Raw genomic sequence first — 14,085 nt, 5'->3', positions numbered from 1 at the left:
CCAACTGTACTCTGGGCTGCATCGGGAGAAGCGTGGCCAGCAGGTCAAGGGAGGTGATTCTGCCCCTCTACTCTGCTCTGGTGAGACCTCACCTGGAGTACTGCATCCAGCTCTGGAGCCCTCAGCACAAGAAGGACATGGAACTGTTGGAGCAGGTCCAGAGGAGGGCCACAAAAATGATCCGAGGGCTGGAGCCCCTCTCCTATGAGGACAGGCTGAGAGAGTTGGGCTTGTTCAGCCTGGAGAAGAGAAGGCTGTGGGGAGACCTGATTACGGCCTTTCAGTACCTAAAGGGGGCCTATAGGAAAGATGGGGAAAATCTTTTTAGTAGGGCCAGCTGTGACAGGACAAGGGGGAATGGTTTTAAACTAAACCAGGGTAGGTTTAGGCTAGATATAAGGAAGAAATTCTTTACAATGAGGGTGGTGAAACACTGGAACGGGTTGCCCAGAGAGGTAGTGGAGGCCCCATCCCTGGAAGCATTCAAGGCCAGGTTGGACGGAGCTCTGAGCAACCTGATCTAGTTAGCAGTGTCCCTGCTCACTGCAGGGGGGGTTGGACTAGACGACCTCTAGGGGTCCCTTCCAACCCAAAACATTCTATGACTCTATACATCTTACTGTCCACATCAAAGAGATCACGATTTTTGCAGGCAGACATATTAACAGCTAAAATGTGACAGTTCAATATTCAGATTACTGTGAAAAACATTTCATTAGATGTTCATTGTGTTTCTTTTTGGTGTTTGGAAAGCCCACAATGAAGCATGCCCTAAGTACCAGTGGTAGAGCATTTCACATTCTTACGTTACTATTTAGTGTTGATTAACCATTACATTGAATGAACACTCACCACCTCATCTGTGAAGCACCTTTCTCCTAACTGTAAAGTCTGTCTTTTGTGAATTCTTTAGGTGATGGTTTTCCATCACATATCACTTGTCATTTATCAGTTGTCTTGCTGTGACTTTCACTCACTCAGTAACTTTGCTGTTAGGCAAATTCTTTCCTTAAGGGGTGGGTTAGATTTCCTCATATTTTAAAACCTAAAATAAAAATTCACTACAGAAAACCTTTATGGTTCTTCATTGCACTTGGTTATTTAGGCTGAAGAATCACTATTCTTCTAACTAGTGCTTTATAATAACTAAACCTATACTAAATTCTCCACATTTAAAAGCACAGGCATTATACATTTGGATGACAGAACACCAGAACTGACCAAAAGTCTGATCAGCATAATATAACTTACTACTACTAAGATGTGCTTTTCTGTCACTTTAATACAAATTCTTTTATATGTCGTACGTACTACCTCCAAGTCCCAGCCTTTCTGAGATACTGTTCTTTGCTGTCTCTAATTAGAGGCTACCACCAAGAAACTCCTGTACGAAGCTTAATTATGAACACATAATGAACAGCTTTTTAAAAAGGAGAAATAGGGGGGGTTAAGTTTATACTATTCTTTGGGTGCCATCCTTTCTTAACGCCACTAGATGCCACTCTCCTTCCTGCCTATAACTGAAATACTGCTTCTTCCCTAAAGGATCACACCAGCACATGAGCTAACACAGTTGAATTTTCCAAACTATTCCAAGAAGGATGAGTAACAAAGACTGCCGTAATTTTTGTTTCCAATTTCTGCCCAGGCAGAGGTTTGTTCGCCTGAATTTTCACCAGTGTAAGTGAAATATCTGACAGCTATTTTGTACCCCCAAAGCAGAAGCACCTAAAAATCAGAGCTGCCTTGTAATCAGGTATTACTAAGCAGATACCTCAATGTCTACTTGACTATGGTGCTGTTTTCTGTCTGAATGTATTTCAGTTAATGGACAAAACAATGCAAGTAGAAAAGCATTCAGACTTTTTAAGACTGATACAAAACAGCTTCAGGAACAAAGTCAGAGCCACTAACAATGTGCCTGAGCTCCAGCTCCCCAGTAAACGTCTGTGTCTGGTTTTGGAACAGAAAGAGCAAAAATAAATTGCAGAATAAAAACCTAAAGCAATTTTGTAAAGAGAAACAGTGACTGCCTTTCAAGATAAAGAAGGGTTGCTTAGGGAAACCAAGCTGACAGCTGCATGTCTGAACACACCAAACCCTAAGCTTCAGTTGAGTAAACAATTTAGCTTATTTAAGACACTACCTTTTCTCAACAGGTGAATTTAAAATCCTTTCTATGAATATTTCCCTTGCTGTTAACAGGGATTATGCTTTGGGTTTTTTGCTGTCTTGTTTAGTCTTTGTATACCACGGAAGAATAGCAGGTATTTGAATTCTGTATGCAGCACTGTGCAAATACAGCTTGCCAGGGTACAGTTGCCCAAGTCCTTATTTAGACAGAGACTAATTGCAGAATTCCAGCCCGTGGTAGGAATGTCTGAGCAGGCCTTGGAGATCAGAGTAGGAAGTAAGGCACAGAGCTAGATAAGTATGCAGTAAACATGAATTTCATTATAAGCCATTTCTTGTATGGTGGCAAGAGTCAACAGATAAGGTTTTATTCTAACTTGCTTGAAGTTCGTCAGATTCATTTTTAGGTTCACAGTTTCATGACTTGAGCAAATCCACACAGAAAGAGATATAAAATACATTGACATTGCCAAGTCAGCTCTGACATTTGTAACTTTCAGGGCCTCCATTCACCCATTTCTCCACTAAAAACACCTTTCTTCAGGTGAGAGAAATCATTAATTATATACATTCTCAAGCTACCTGATAACTCCTAATATTTAGGCACTCAAAAAGGAGAGCATTCTTAAAAAAACCAATACCAAAACACTAAATCAATCATCCAGTCTCCAAAATGCAAAAGGAGCACATCATTCAGTCTGTAATTACATGTTCTTCCACTTTCAAAAAACAATTTGAAAACAGCATTATCAGATTTCGTATTTACTCTCAATTTACAAGTTTTCATTCCCACAGCAACTACTACCAGGACTGGAAAAGCAAAGCCAACTTGATTTTTTTTTTTTTCCCTAGTGTATAAGGGTTCTGCAAAGTCCAGTCTGACTTGGATTCAGACATACAAAAGACAAGTGAAAATATTTTCACTATTTCAGTGTTCTACTTCAGCTGTTCTTAAATTACTGTTTGTCTCACAAAAGAAACTTGTAACACTTACTCTCCAAATCAGATATGATGAGATTGTCATGAAGCTTCACAGCACGATGCTGCTCTACTTCATCCTCCAACTCAAAGATAGTTTCTTTCATGTCACTTCTCTCAGTCTCTTTTTCATCTAGTTCTGTCCGAAGTTTTTCTAGAGTCACATTGAGATCCTCAATTTGTTTCTTGGCTTCTTCTTGGAACACTCTATATTCATCTTCAACCTGAAAAAGAATATATCTTATCATAAGTAAATTGGTTGCATTTTAAAACACTTTTAGTTTCATAACTACTATACTTAAAATATATTTCTGCAACCATAAAAAAGTATGGGACAAGAAGTTAAATGTAAGCCTTTAAAAATGTATTGTTTCCTGAGCCAGAGTTAAACTCTTATTCCCAAGCTGAATATATGAGCATTTCCCAGCTACTCTAACAGCAGTATCCTGTATTCAAGTGAAGTAACAGTACCATAGGATCAAGGCTGTGATTTCATGAGCACCTGATCCAATTTAACATCTAGCTGCCATGGAAAAGGGGGGAGGTAGTGGGGGGAAATGCTTTACCCTTCCTTTCTCTTCCCTAGAAAAAGCCTGCTCTCTTCTGTGCATCAATTTTAGTGCTTGCTGGACCTGTGAGATGATTCATTTCCTTAACCAAGCAGCAGGATTCACATTTGCGTGTGAGATGTGTTAGCGAGTTGAAGTAGTTCCCAGAGGAGTCTTACAAGCTATTCAACTGAATTAAAAAAAAACCCAAACAAACAGGGAAAGGAAGAGGTAGTAGATTTCTCCCTTTCAGGAGCAGCAAGGCTATTTTATCGTGCCTCATGAAACTGCAACATAAGTAACAAGCTGGGATCAGAAACACAGTTACATTAACCCAGCAGCAAAAATAGGTGTCAGAAAAACAAGGCTTAGAGTGGGTCAGTACAGTCAGGCACCAATTTTAATAGACAAAATGCCCTGCTTTAAGTCATCTGTGTCAATATTTTTTATTTTAATAGCACTATCCAACTCTAATATTTTTTTTTCCTCTCCCAAATTAAGGTTGATTCTAACTGGCTGGTGATCATGACTAACATGTTGATTTGCAACCAACACAGTTCAGACATTAAATTTGGTATAAATTTTCTCATCAAGAAAATATACCTTTAAATGCATACTTAAAATTACTAAATAAATTTTAGGATTCTTATTTTTTTATTAAATTATGGGAAACACTTCTACTAGACATATTTACTAAATAAATTAGTTACATATAAGTCAAAATAGCTGTTCTAGAATGAGGACTATACATTTTGATCCAAAACCCAGTCAACACACAAGCTGATCCTGGATGGATCATTAGTAAAAAACCTATGTGTATTTGGCATATTGAGTAATAATTGTTTAAAAGCTCAAAATATTTTTTTCATTTAAAACTAAAATTTTTATTCAGTAAATTAAGTTAAATTTGGCAAAATCTCTGTCTACCTCAAAAGGAGTAATTTCTTGGAGAAAGATGACACTTTTCTGCTTTCTTCATCATTAGTTTATTCTAAGGTAACTGAACCAACTTGAATAAGCTGAAACTTGAAAATATTCTCTGAACACCTGTGAAAGGTCCTACAAGTCATCAACAGCTGGGTTATCACTTCAAACTTTAACTCCCAGTACTTTCTCAGTGACATCCTTCTTCCACCAGTCTGGCACTAACTCCTTGAAACGCTTGCAGAAGGCGTGCAATTTAAGCACAAAATTCCTACACTATACTGTTTAAATTTGGCCCTTGAAATAAGTTGTGGAGTTTACCAGTATTTTTGACAAGTAACATGACAGTTATCCTGTGCCTGAGTGTATCCATATGATTTTTTAAAAGACCTCCATCATTTTCATAACAAAGGTTAAGAGGAAGTAATCAATTGCAACACTACTGCAACCTGATTAATCTCATGGTTAATCCTTTACTTCTAAAATTACTACAGTGACCAACAGTAAGTCATGGTGTATATGGAATGTTAAAATACAACAGTTTGTTTTAAATACTACCTTAGCAATGGCATCTTGCAATCGATTGGCATCATTGCGAGTGTGTGCCAGCTCTTCTTGCAGACTACTGGCCAAGGTCTCTGCTTTTTCTTTATCCAGCCTGACACTCTCCAGCAAATCTTGTATATCTGATTTATCTCCAGAGTTGTGTATAGAATACAACTCAGCCACTTTCTGCTTTTCGTGCTCTAACTGAGCTTTCAGCCTGTTCATCTCAATCTGGTCACTGGCTACTGTGGCTTTGTACTCCTCTAAGGTAGATGCTATCGCTGTTTTGCTTTTCTGCTCTGACTCAATAATCCGTTCCATGTGGTGATTTCGTTCTTTTAATGCCCCTATCATTTCTTGGGCCTCCTTGTTGTCTTGCTCTGCCATCTTTAAAGTGTTGCTCAAGTGCTGCTGAACACCTAGCAGCTGCTCTCGCTCAAATCGAGCATTCTCTGCAAGGTCCATATAACGTTGCTCTAATTCCATGTAGCGACCACTTTTCATATCTTCATCAATTACATATGAAATATGATGTTCATCTAAAAGGGACCGAAAATACTCAATCTGACGGCTGAAGTGTTCCAATTTGTCACTTTGCTGGCACAAAGATTCCATGAGGATTACTTTTTCCTCTCCAAGTCTTTCATTCTCACTGTTTAGCTCTTGTGTTATTTGTTGTAAATCTGCAAGCTCTTGAAGTGTAGCTTGGAGTTCTTCAGCTGTACTATGTTGATTCTCTTCCATCTGATGTATCCGTTCTGTCAGACAAGCTACGGAGACTTCACTTGCATTGCCACTGCTTCCCTTCCTAGATCTCTCTATACTTGGTACTCCTTCAGACTCCGATGATGATGGAGCATCTAAGGCATCATCGCTTGATGTCAGTGGCTGATAAACTTCACTGCACTCACTGTCTAAATTATCCATGGAATTACTATGTTGGTTGTCCATCAAAGTATTTTCATCCTGACTCAACAAGTCTTCCATGGATCCAGGAGCAGAACCTTCCACTGAAGATGTCAGAGTACCACCACCATCACTGTGGTTGCCAGCTGTAATCTCTGGACTCAAAGACTGATAGCCAAAGAGTTTTTCAGAGTTGTCCAGCCTTTGTTCCAAAGAAAAGCCCAACGCATTTAGTCTGTCTTTTAACATTCGATTCTCATTCTTCAGCTGGTTGAGCTCTTCTCGGATGGCAGTGTTTTGTTCCTGTAACTGTAGCAACGTAGACTCTACATCAGTTGGCTGATGGACAACAATGGCCTCTTTTTCTTCAGATTTTTCATCACCTTCAAGTTGATCTTCGTTAAGCCCCAGCTGAGCACGCATATCCCTCAGTTCATTCCTCAGATGCAAGATTTCCACATCTTTAGTTTTTGCTAATGTCAAAAGATCATTCACCTTTGCTTCCAACGCAGCTTTGTCACTGATTTGATTGTCTGATTTGGACTTACTCATTCGAATATCCGATTCTGGATTGGTGCGACTTCGGGAACGTTTTGCCAGGACCGTATCATTGGTTCCCTGTCCAGTCAAAGGTAGCTTTTTGCTCTGGCTTAAACGAGAACGATCGCGTATTCTTTCTCTAGAAGAGCTTGACTCTTTATTTCCAGACGAAGTGCTGCGCTTAGTTGTGGAACTTGTACCTATATGTTTTTTGAAAGTTAGGAACATGAATTTAAAATACTGTATCTGTAATAGAAGACTGTGTATTTTGTATCAGCAATACAGTGCTTGATTTTCTGAATCACACTGGTAAATACATTTCATAAAATACATTTAGAGTAAACATTTATACAACCTTAACCACGAATCAGTGCAGTTACATTTTGATACATGCTTTACTAATTGCCATGCTTTACCAGTATTTTGAAAATGAGTTAGACCTTGAAGTTCAACATTTCCAAGTTTCTTTTTTTCTGTCTTTAACAGCTTCTGATAAATTGTACAAAGACTGCAGTAGTGCTATTCCTACAAGTTCAAATTTGTCTCTCTTTTCAGTAGATTTGAATGCAAGCTTTTAAGCAATGAATTTTGTATTATGATTCCCCAAAATGAGTTAAGGTTTTTTGTATTTTCATCTCATTCCATAAAGACGAGAATAGATATTACTAACTTATTTCCAGATGCTTCACAGCTTTGCAAGCATTACTGAATCCAAAACATAGCAATGGAAGACAAGACATATTTCCATCCATATTGATAACACACTAAATAATTTCACTTTTCTGAACAGTTTCTGATAGCCCTCTTTATTTCTAAAAAGCAATACAGAATGTCCAAAATGTTGACTGCAACAAGTAAGCACATCTTAAAGAGCTAGAGCTTGTGGCATGGATTTTTTTTTTAAATTAATAATTTAAGATTAAATAGTTTTAGACAAATCTATGTTTCCCCAGATTAATTGTATTATCTAGCTTTATGTAGTAGTTGCACAGTCAGTACTGAAAAAATTAAAAGGAACACCCTCCAAAAAGGCAACTACATTGTTAAAAACAGGAGAAGAGTACAGGAGTTGTTTGATTTGACCATGGTCTTACTGACCACCTCATTAGCCAGCCTGGATCCTCCATACATAAGAGGAAAATAAAAAGCCACCCAACTACTATCTTTAAGGATCAATATATCCATTTACCTGCAATAGTTTTGGGTTTATTTTCCAGACTGTTCATGGTCGTCCCTGAAGCTGAAGATGCTGTTGATACGCAAGTGCTCTTCTTTGCCTTGACACCATTGGTCATTGTCACTCCACCACCACCAGCCATCCCCGCTAAGAGGTCATCGTTACTCTTAGTCTGAAAGAAAGGGAAGCAGCAGCTTTAAGACAGCTGGCTGAGAAGTCTGTGTAGCCAACATTTCTTCTGTTAAAGATTCCATGAGTTTAAAAAGTACATATTTGACTAGTCATGTGTCTACGCAAGAATGTTGAAAAGCATAACTGCACTGCACTGTGCAGAGCTGGTAAGTTGAAACTGAACTTCAATTCCTTACCTATGATTGACCATAGAAACTGAGTCTTCTCTCTCCCAGAAAAAAATGATTAATGTTTGAAAACCAAGGAGAGAAAAAAAAAAAATTAAAAGCACAGTTACACAACAGTGTAACACACTTCAATTTGACTGAAAGTTCGCTTAAGCATAAAAATCAAGACAATTCCTAGATAGTTAAACCAGCAAATACTAGGAAGTTAGTATAACGTCCTTCAATAGAATATGATCAAGCGTTTTCTGGTGGGCAAGCTCACAATAGAAATATCAAACCAAACAACAATAAAAAAATCAAGCCAACATTAATGAAATACCCTTTCTAGCTCAAAATCCTAAGCCACAAATCACCAGAGACTAGGAGACTATTCAGAGGTGGGGAAAAAGCCACCCTCACCATATATCCTTGTCTTGTTTTCATGCTTTTTACTAAGCACTCTCAGAGACGGGATATTTGTTTGATGGACTTTCTGTCTGACCTTGTATGATCATTCCTGAAACTACTGTTAGCCACAAAAGCTGCCTGGAATGTGACAAGGCAGTAAGCAAGAACTGGATTCCCAAATAAAGAATACATCTTTCAGCAGAAAGCAAACTCTAGAAATACTAAGTTCTTATAGCATTAATTGGCAGACTTTACAACTCTTTAAAATGCAATTTTTCAAATGGAGAAACAACCCAAATATGCTAAACATTCTTCCCATTATAAGGGCAAAAAAAATTAAAAGTAAACAGCTGTGTTAGTGGCATTCTTTGAGTAACTGTTATTATTCAGCTGGATAACACATTTGAAATCTCAACCAGCACCCCAGCTAAAAGGTAGTGCTTAGGACTTAACCAGTTGCTTTACATCATGACTTTCAAATTCTGCAGGTTTATAACTAGCTCCCATACATGTTCATGTTAAAAACTATATGCCAGACATTACAATTCTATACATTAAGAGTGAAGGTACACTTGCTTAATGAAAAAGAAGTTGTATCTCACTCTATCCTATCTAGTTTCTTTTTGCAAGTTCAAACTTCAGAGCAGTTATGAACACTGATCAAGATACTGTAGAAAGGGCATGGATGGGATTTGTGCCATTTAGAAAGAAGAGCAGCTGCAAAACAAAGGAGAACTTGGGAAAAGGATACTTGTTCTGCATGCAGCTGTTAGAAATACAGATAATTTACAGAGAGAAACAGGTATTTGTAAGGGTAATATCCTCTAGGATATGAATGTTTTTATTAAATCATGTAGAAAATGGTATAGACTTCTAAAAAGGTTTATAAAAGGCTGGAAGAAAACACATTACTCTGAGGCTTTAGTTTGATGTGCATCTAAGCTGGCTTTTCTGCTATGAAAAAGCCACTGTTGTTCTGTTGTTCTAGCTGCTCTTCTCCATGCGCTTACACACTGTGCTGTGTAAACTGAAGCCCTTTCAAAGAGCTCCTTCTTCCCAGGAGCCAGATCAGTTCCTTGATCTGCTATGTCGCACAGCCGTGCAAAACAGCAGATGCAATGTAAGTAGCAACAAGAAAATAAAAGTGTTGGAAGGCTACAAAATTGTCAAAGCCCACACTGCTTGTGCAGGGGGATGAAGAGCTGAGCACATATTACTACTGTATGACAACCCTCTGTTAAGAAATCTGATTAGATTATAGGTTATCTAATCTAAACTAATTTTGTGGGCATGGGAGTAGAGGGGAAGGGAAACAACCTCATGATGCAACTATCACCTAAACCAAGGTATTACAAAAAGGCATAGAACAGTGAATTTCTATTTTGCTACTGAATCTGTCAATCAGTCGGCACACATGCTAGTTCAAATGGACTGTTAGCTGTCAGCATTTCTGCCCTGTTGAAAGAGTGGGGAAATTAGATTAAGCTTTTAGATACTTATAGTACAACTACATGTTATCAAGCCAAATAGGTCAAGTGTGACTCAGCTTGGGGAAAAAAAAAAAAAAAAAAAAAAAAGGCTAAATAAAATAACACACTTTCTGACATTAGTCATCTCCAGCCCTTGCTGAACAAAGGAATTTAACACAGCCATTCTTCTTCTGACTTACTCATAAACTATTTCTAGTCTAGGTTGGAAGGCACTGTCTCCTCTGCAGTCAATTAGTAAACAGTTTCTGAAAACTGTAACACTATACTCTTGGCAAAGAAAGCTATTTAGCAAAGCTTTGGAAAAATTACAAACCAGCAGCTCTCTTTTCTTAATGCTCCATAATAGCAACCATTCTTGACTTTAAAAATCAAAGTATTTTTATAGCATATATTTTTAATGGAAGCAAAAGAAATGTCATATATTTATTAAACAACTTTTTCCTGAAGGAAGAATAGCTTCTCCTATTTACTGAAAACAGTGGAATCACTCTTAGCATTAAACCCCCTACATTAAAATATGAAAAATTAGAAAATACCATAGTTAGAAATGCTCATCCAGACCTATTTTGATTTTCTATATAAAAAACCACTTTATAATTAATTCTACAATTCATATTCCATTTCCCCCCCATGTTTCTTTCAGTACAATGAAACTTGAATGATCACCTCTACAATTCATTTCATCTTAGTTTCTCAACATGTATATCCTATTTACTGTACCTCATTCAAATGCATTTTTATATATATCTAATTATTCCTACCTGGGATTTTCTTTGATGCTTGTTGCTGCATTTGAGTGCTCAAAACATCAAACTTCACAACAATCTGTAATTAAGTTACTGTATTTCGCAAACAGAATACCAAAGCCTAAACACATGAATACTGAAAACAGATTCTAATTTTTCATATTCAAATGTTGGTGTCCAAGTCCTGGCTTTTCAGGGACACTGGATTTTGCAATTCATTTGTATGAAGTACAGCTGCCATCTAATTACAGTTGTGTTAGCATGATCACAAGCTCTTTAGCTGAAGAAGTTAAAAAAAAAAAAAATTAAAAATAAGAAGACACTGTTATTTGCAGAGTATTTTTTGACAGATTAAAAAATAGAAGTGGCTGGCAGTTGACCTTCTGCTGTAATAACATGTGTGGTGTGGTGGGGGTTGCTGAACATTATGAATGTCCTGAGCAAAGTGGGAGCCAAAAACCTAGGAAAAAGTAACCTACCAAAAGGCATTCTGAAGCGAACAGACCGACAGACCTCTGGAAGTGTTCAGCTGTACAGAAGGGTGGGTCTCACAGTTTCTTCCTGTGCTTATTGTCCACACACTTTGAAAACTCAACAAGAAAGGACAAATCTATGAAACAACGCGTAGTGAAAGAACCCCACTCAAAGCTGAACACGAGCCTATGGCTTTATCATAAGGGGATAAGAAAAAAAAAAAAAAAACCAACCATACAATAATTAAAAAGTAATTTTCAATTTCTCAGCATTATTACTGACTGAATTAAGATTGGTATAGTACTGAAACTGTGTATTTCTAGTCCTTAATAGTGGCTTTTCATTCAATATCCCACCCAAAGTTTTCTGTATCTACATGCACACTTATTTTGAGGACTAAATAAATTAGTAAGCTGTTGCAATTAAAGTTATTTAATGCTAGCTATGGTTGGGGTCTTTTTGTCAAGGAATATTAAATTAAATCTGTAATACACACACCAATTCATCAAGCCTAAGGGAAGATCCTACAACCACTGTGAGGAAAACTATGTATCAAATGCTTCATCAATAAGATCAAATCAAACAAGATCAACAATAAAAAAAATTATTTTAAAAATAATACAATTTGTTATTGACACTTCTTCCAAGCCAGTAATTATAAATGTGGTGTGCCAGTATCTCTAAGTCAAAAAAAATACAAACAACTAAATTTGGTGCATAAGTATCAAACAATCAATAAGATAAGAGTCATCATTATTATTAAGCCACACAGTTGGCAAAACAGCAACTTAACAAGTAAAAGACATCCAACTGTATGAGTAAGCCTAGCTGTAACATAAAGCTGAGATAAGTCTTAGTAACTTTCATTGTGCCTCAAACATACAATTGTCATAAATTCTAATCCTACACCCAAACATAGCCAGAAGAGTTACCAATATAAGTAAAATTGTGAAAGCATACTGGGTCAAATTTCTTTAGTGTTAGATGATCCTCCTCCTTTATCTCACTGAGGGGTATAACATAAAAAAAACTCGATAAGCAAACTACAAAGGACTTTTATTTCCATATTCCTTGAGAGGTTTCTAGAAATACAAAATAGGTAGTGTCAACAAGCATCAAAAGATCAAAGTTAAAAAAACTGTAAGATACATTGTGTGGCAGAGGAAAGCGAGAGTATCAGGAGAAAATCTAGCTGAAACCTGGCTCACCAGTTCATCAGCAAAAGTATTAACTATTCTTCCATAAAAGAAAAGCAAGAAGAGAGAAAGGGAACACATCTTTTGACTTCAGTAATTCTGCATAACTACTACAGAGAGACCTCAACCCTTGCCACTTCTTTTATTTTAGGTCTTTATTTGCCAGTTATTTAAATGGCCTGTCTGGCTTCCTGTAGGTGACAGTGTTGCAGGTCCCAGTTGCAGACACCAGCCCTTTTCCTTGTTCTGTTCACTTGCTCCAGGCAGCAGCAGCAGTGCAGCAGCTCTGCATACTGTGCTGCAGAAAGACAAAAGGTGGTGGGTCGAGCCATGCTTCCATGCCAGGAGAGGGAGGCAGACCAGGCAGGCTCATACCATCCATTCAACCCAGATGTGTTTTGCTCCCAGGTGAAAACTCCACACCAGTACGCCTCAGTATGTCTTATTTTTCCTGGTTGTTGAAAACCATACGCTCCTAAATCTACTGCCCTGTTTTGCTAATATAAGAGAAAACCTCTACCTTTGAACTTGTTGTAGGAGCAAGAATCAACTTGTGAAAACTCAGCTCAAGCAATACTTCACACAAACCAAAGGCCAAAACAGCTAGAAGAATGCAGCTGCGCTGACCTGACGGAGATTACTGATATCAAAAAGCTTCTCATGTTAGATACCTCATTAGTTCTTTTTTCAGAAGTCGCAAATAACACTAAATCAAATCCCATTAGTCACTGACACACCATTCAAGCATAACATGACACTAATAACATTCATCAGAATGCAACTTCCACTCTGCTCCTTTTGCAGAATAGCCAAATTCTGCAAAGTACATTGCTTTCTATCACATCACACACTGTAATATGAAAAACACAGCATGAATGCCACTCAAGGTCCTATTACTCTGGCCAACACTGTGCAACTACCCAAATTCCCTTCAGTTACCTATACGACAAACCACTAGTCTAAACTGCATTAAAGACATGCCTTAAAATTCTACTCTTTTTAAAGCTTTATTGTAAAAAATATAAATAATCAGAATGTTCTATTTGTTATTACCTTCAAAAGAGATGCTGATGTCCCAGTTTTGGGGAGTTTTGTTACTGCAGACACTGAGGAGCCGTTTTCTGGTTTGGGTTTTTCAGTTGTTTGAGTTTTATTTACTCCAGGCACTTTGGGCACTGAGCCAACACTCCTGCTTGCTTTCTTCATTCTGGGCTGTCTGTTTATGATGCATTTACAAACAAATCTACAAGCAGAAAGAAAGAGATATTTTAAACATAAAATAAAGATGAAAAGCAATGTTGTTTTTTTTTTTTTTTTACAATACTTTATTTAAGACCAGAAGTCCAGGATAGTTGTAAGACCACAAATTAGAGCCAAAAAGAATGCATGTGACTGACCGATGGTTTTTGTTTCTTTTAAAAAGGAATTTTTACCAAGAACTAAGCACTTCCTACAGCTCCACTCCAAATTATTTTTTTCCAGTTCTCTTTCCACAAATGGTACTGAACTGAGGATATTTTATAAGTGACCCATGTTGCCGAGTTCATTTGTTAGCTAGCAAAAGAAAGGCTTATTAGGGCAGCAATGTTCTGTATTTCTGACTGTGGGAAGGAAAATACCGTGGGAGTATTCAGGCAACAGCATGACTACCAACAACAGTGGATCTGAGAAAAGATTACCA

General features: G+C 37.5%; 1 protein-coding gene across 4 annotated transcripts in view; it reads right to left on the bottom strand.

Annotated features, from left to right (window-relative positions):
• Positions 1–14,085, bottom strand: part of SPECC1L (sperm antigen with calponin homology and coiled-coil domains 1 like) — a 74,461-nt gene that overhangs the window by 46,036 nt on the left and 14,340 nt on the right. For 3 of the 4 annotated variants that reach the window (XM_035898535.1, XM_035898534.1, XM_009643088.2), the window contains 4 exons: positions 13,458–13,647; positions 7,765–7,924; positions 5,142–6,775; positions 3,128–3,335 (listed from right to left, as the gene is read on the bottom strand). In XM_035898535.1, coding sequence (XP_035754428.1) covers positions 3,128–3,335; positions 5,142–6,775; positions 7,765–7,924; positions 13,458–13,610 — 2,155 coding nt within the window. In that variant the 5' untranslated portion in view covers positions 13,611–13,647. Of the gene's footprint in view, positions 1–3,127; positions 3,336–5,141; positions 6,776–7,764; positions 7,925–11,213; positions 11,325–13,457; positions 13,648–14,085 lie in introns of those variants that run through there. The other variant, XM_035898536.1, reaches the window with a different exon arrangement.

Source organism: Egretta garzetta, unplaced genomic scaffold (assembly GCF_000687185.1).
Source record: "Egretta garzetta isolate BGI_Z169 unplaced genomic scaffold, ASM68718v1 scaffold447, whole genome shotgun sequence".
NCBI lineage: Eukaryota > Metazoa > Chordata > Aves > Pelecaniformes > Ardeidae > Egretta > Egretta garzetta.
The sequence above is the reverse complement of the archived record's forward strand: the minus strand, read 5'-3'. Positions and strand labels throughout refer to the sequence as shown.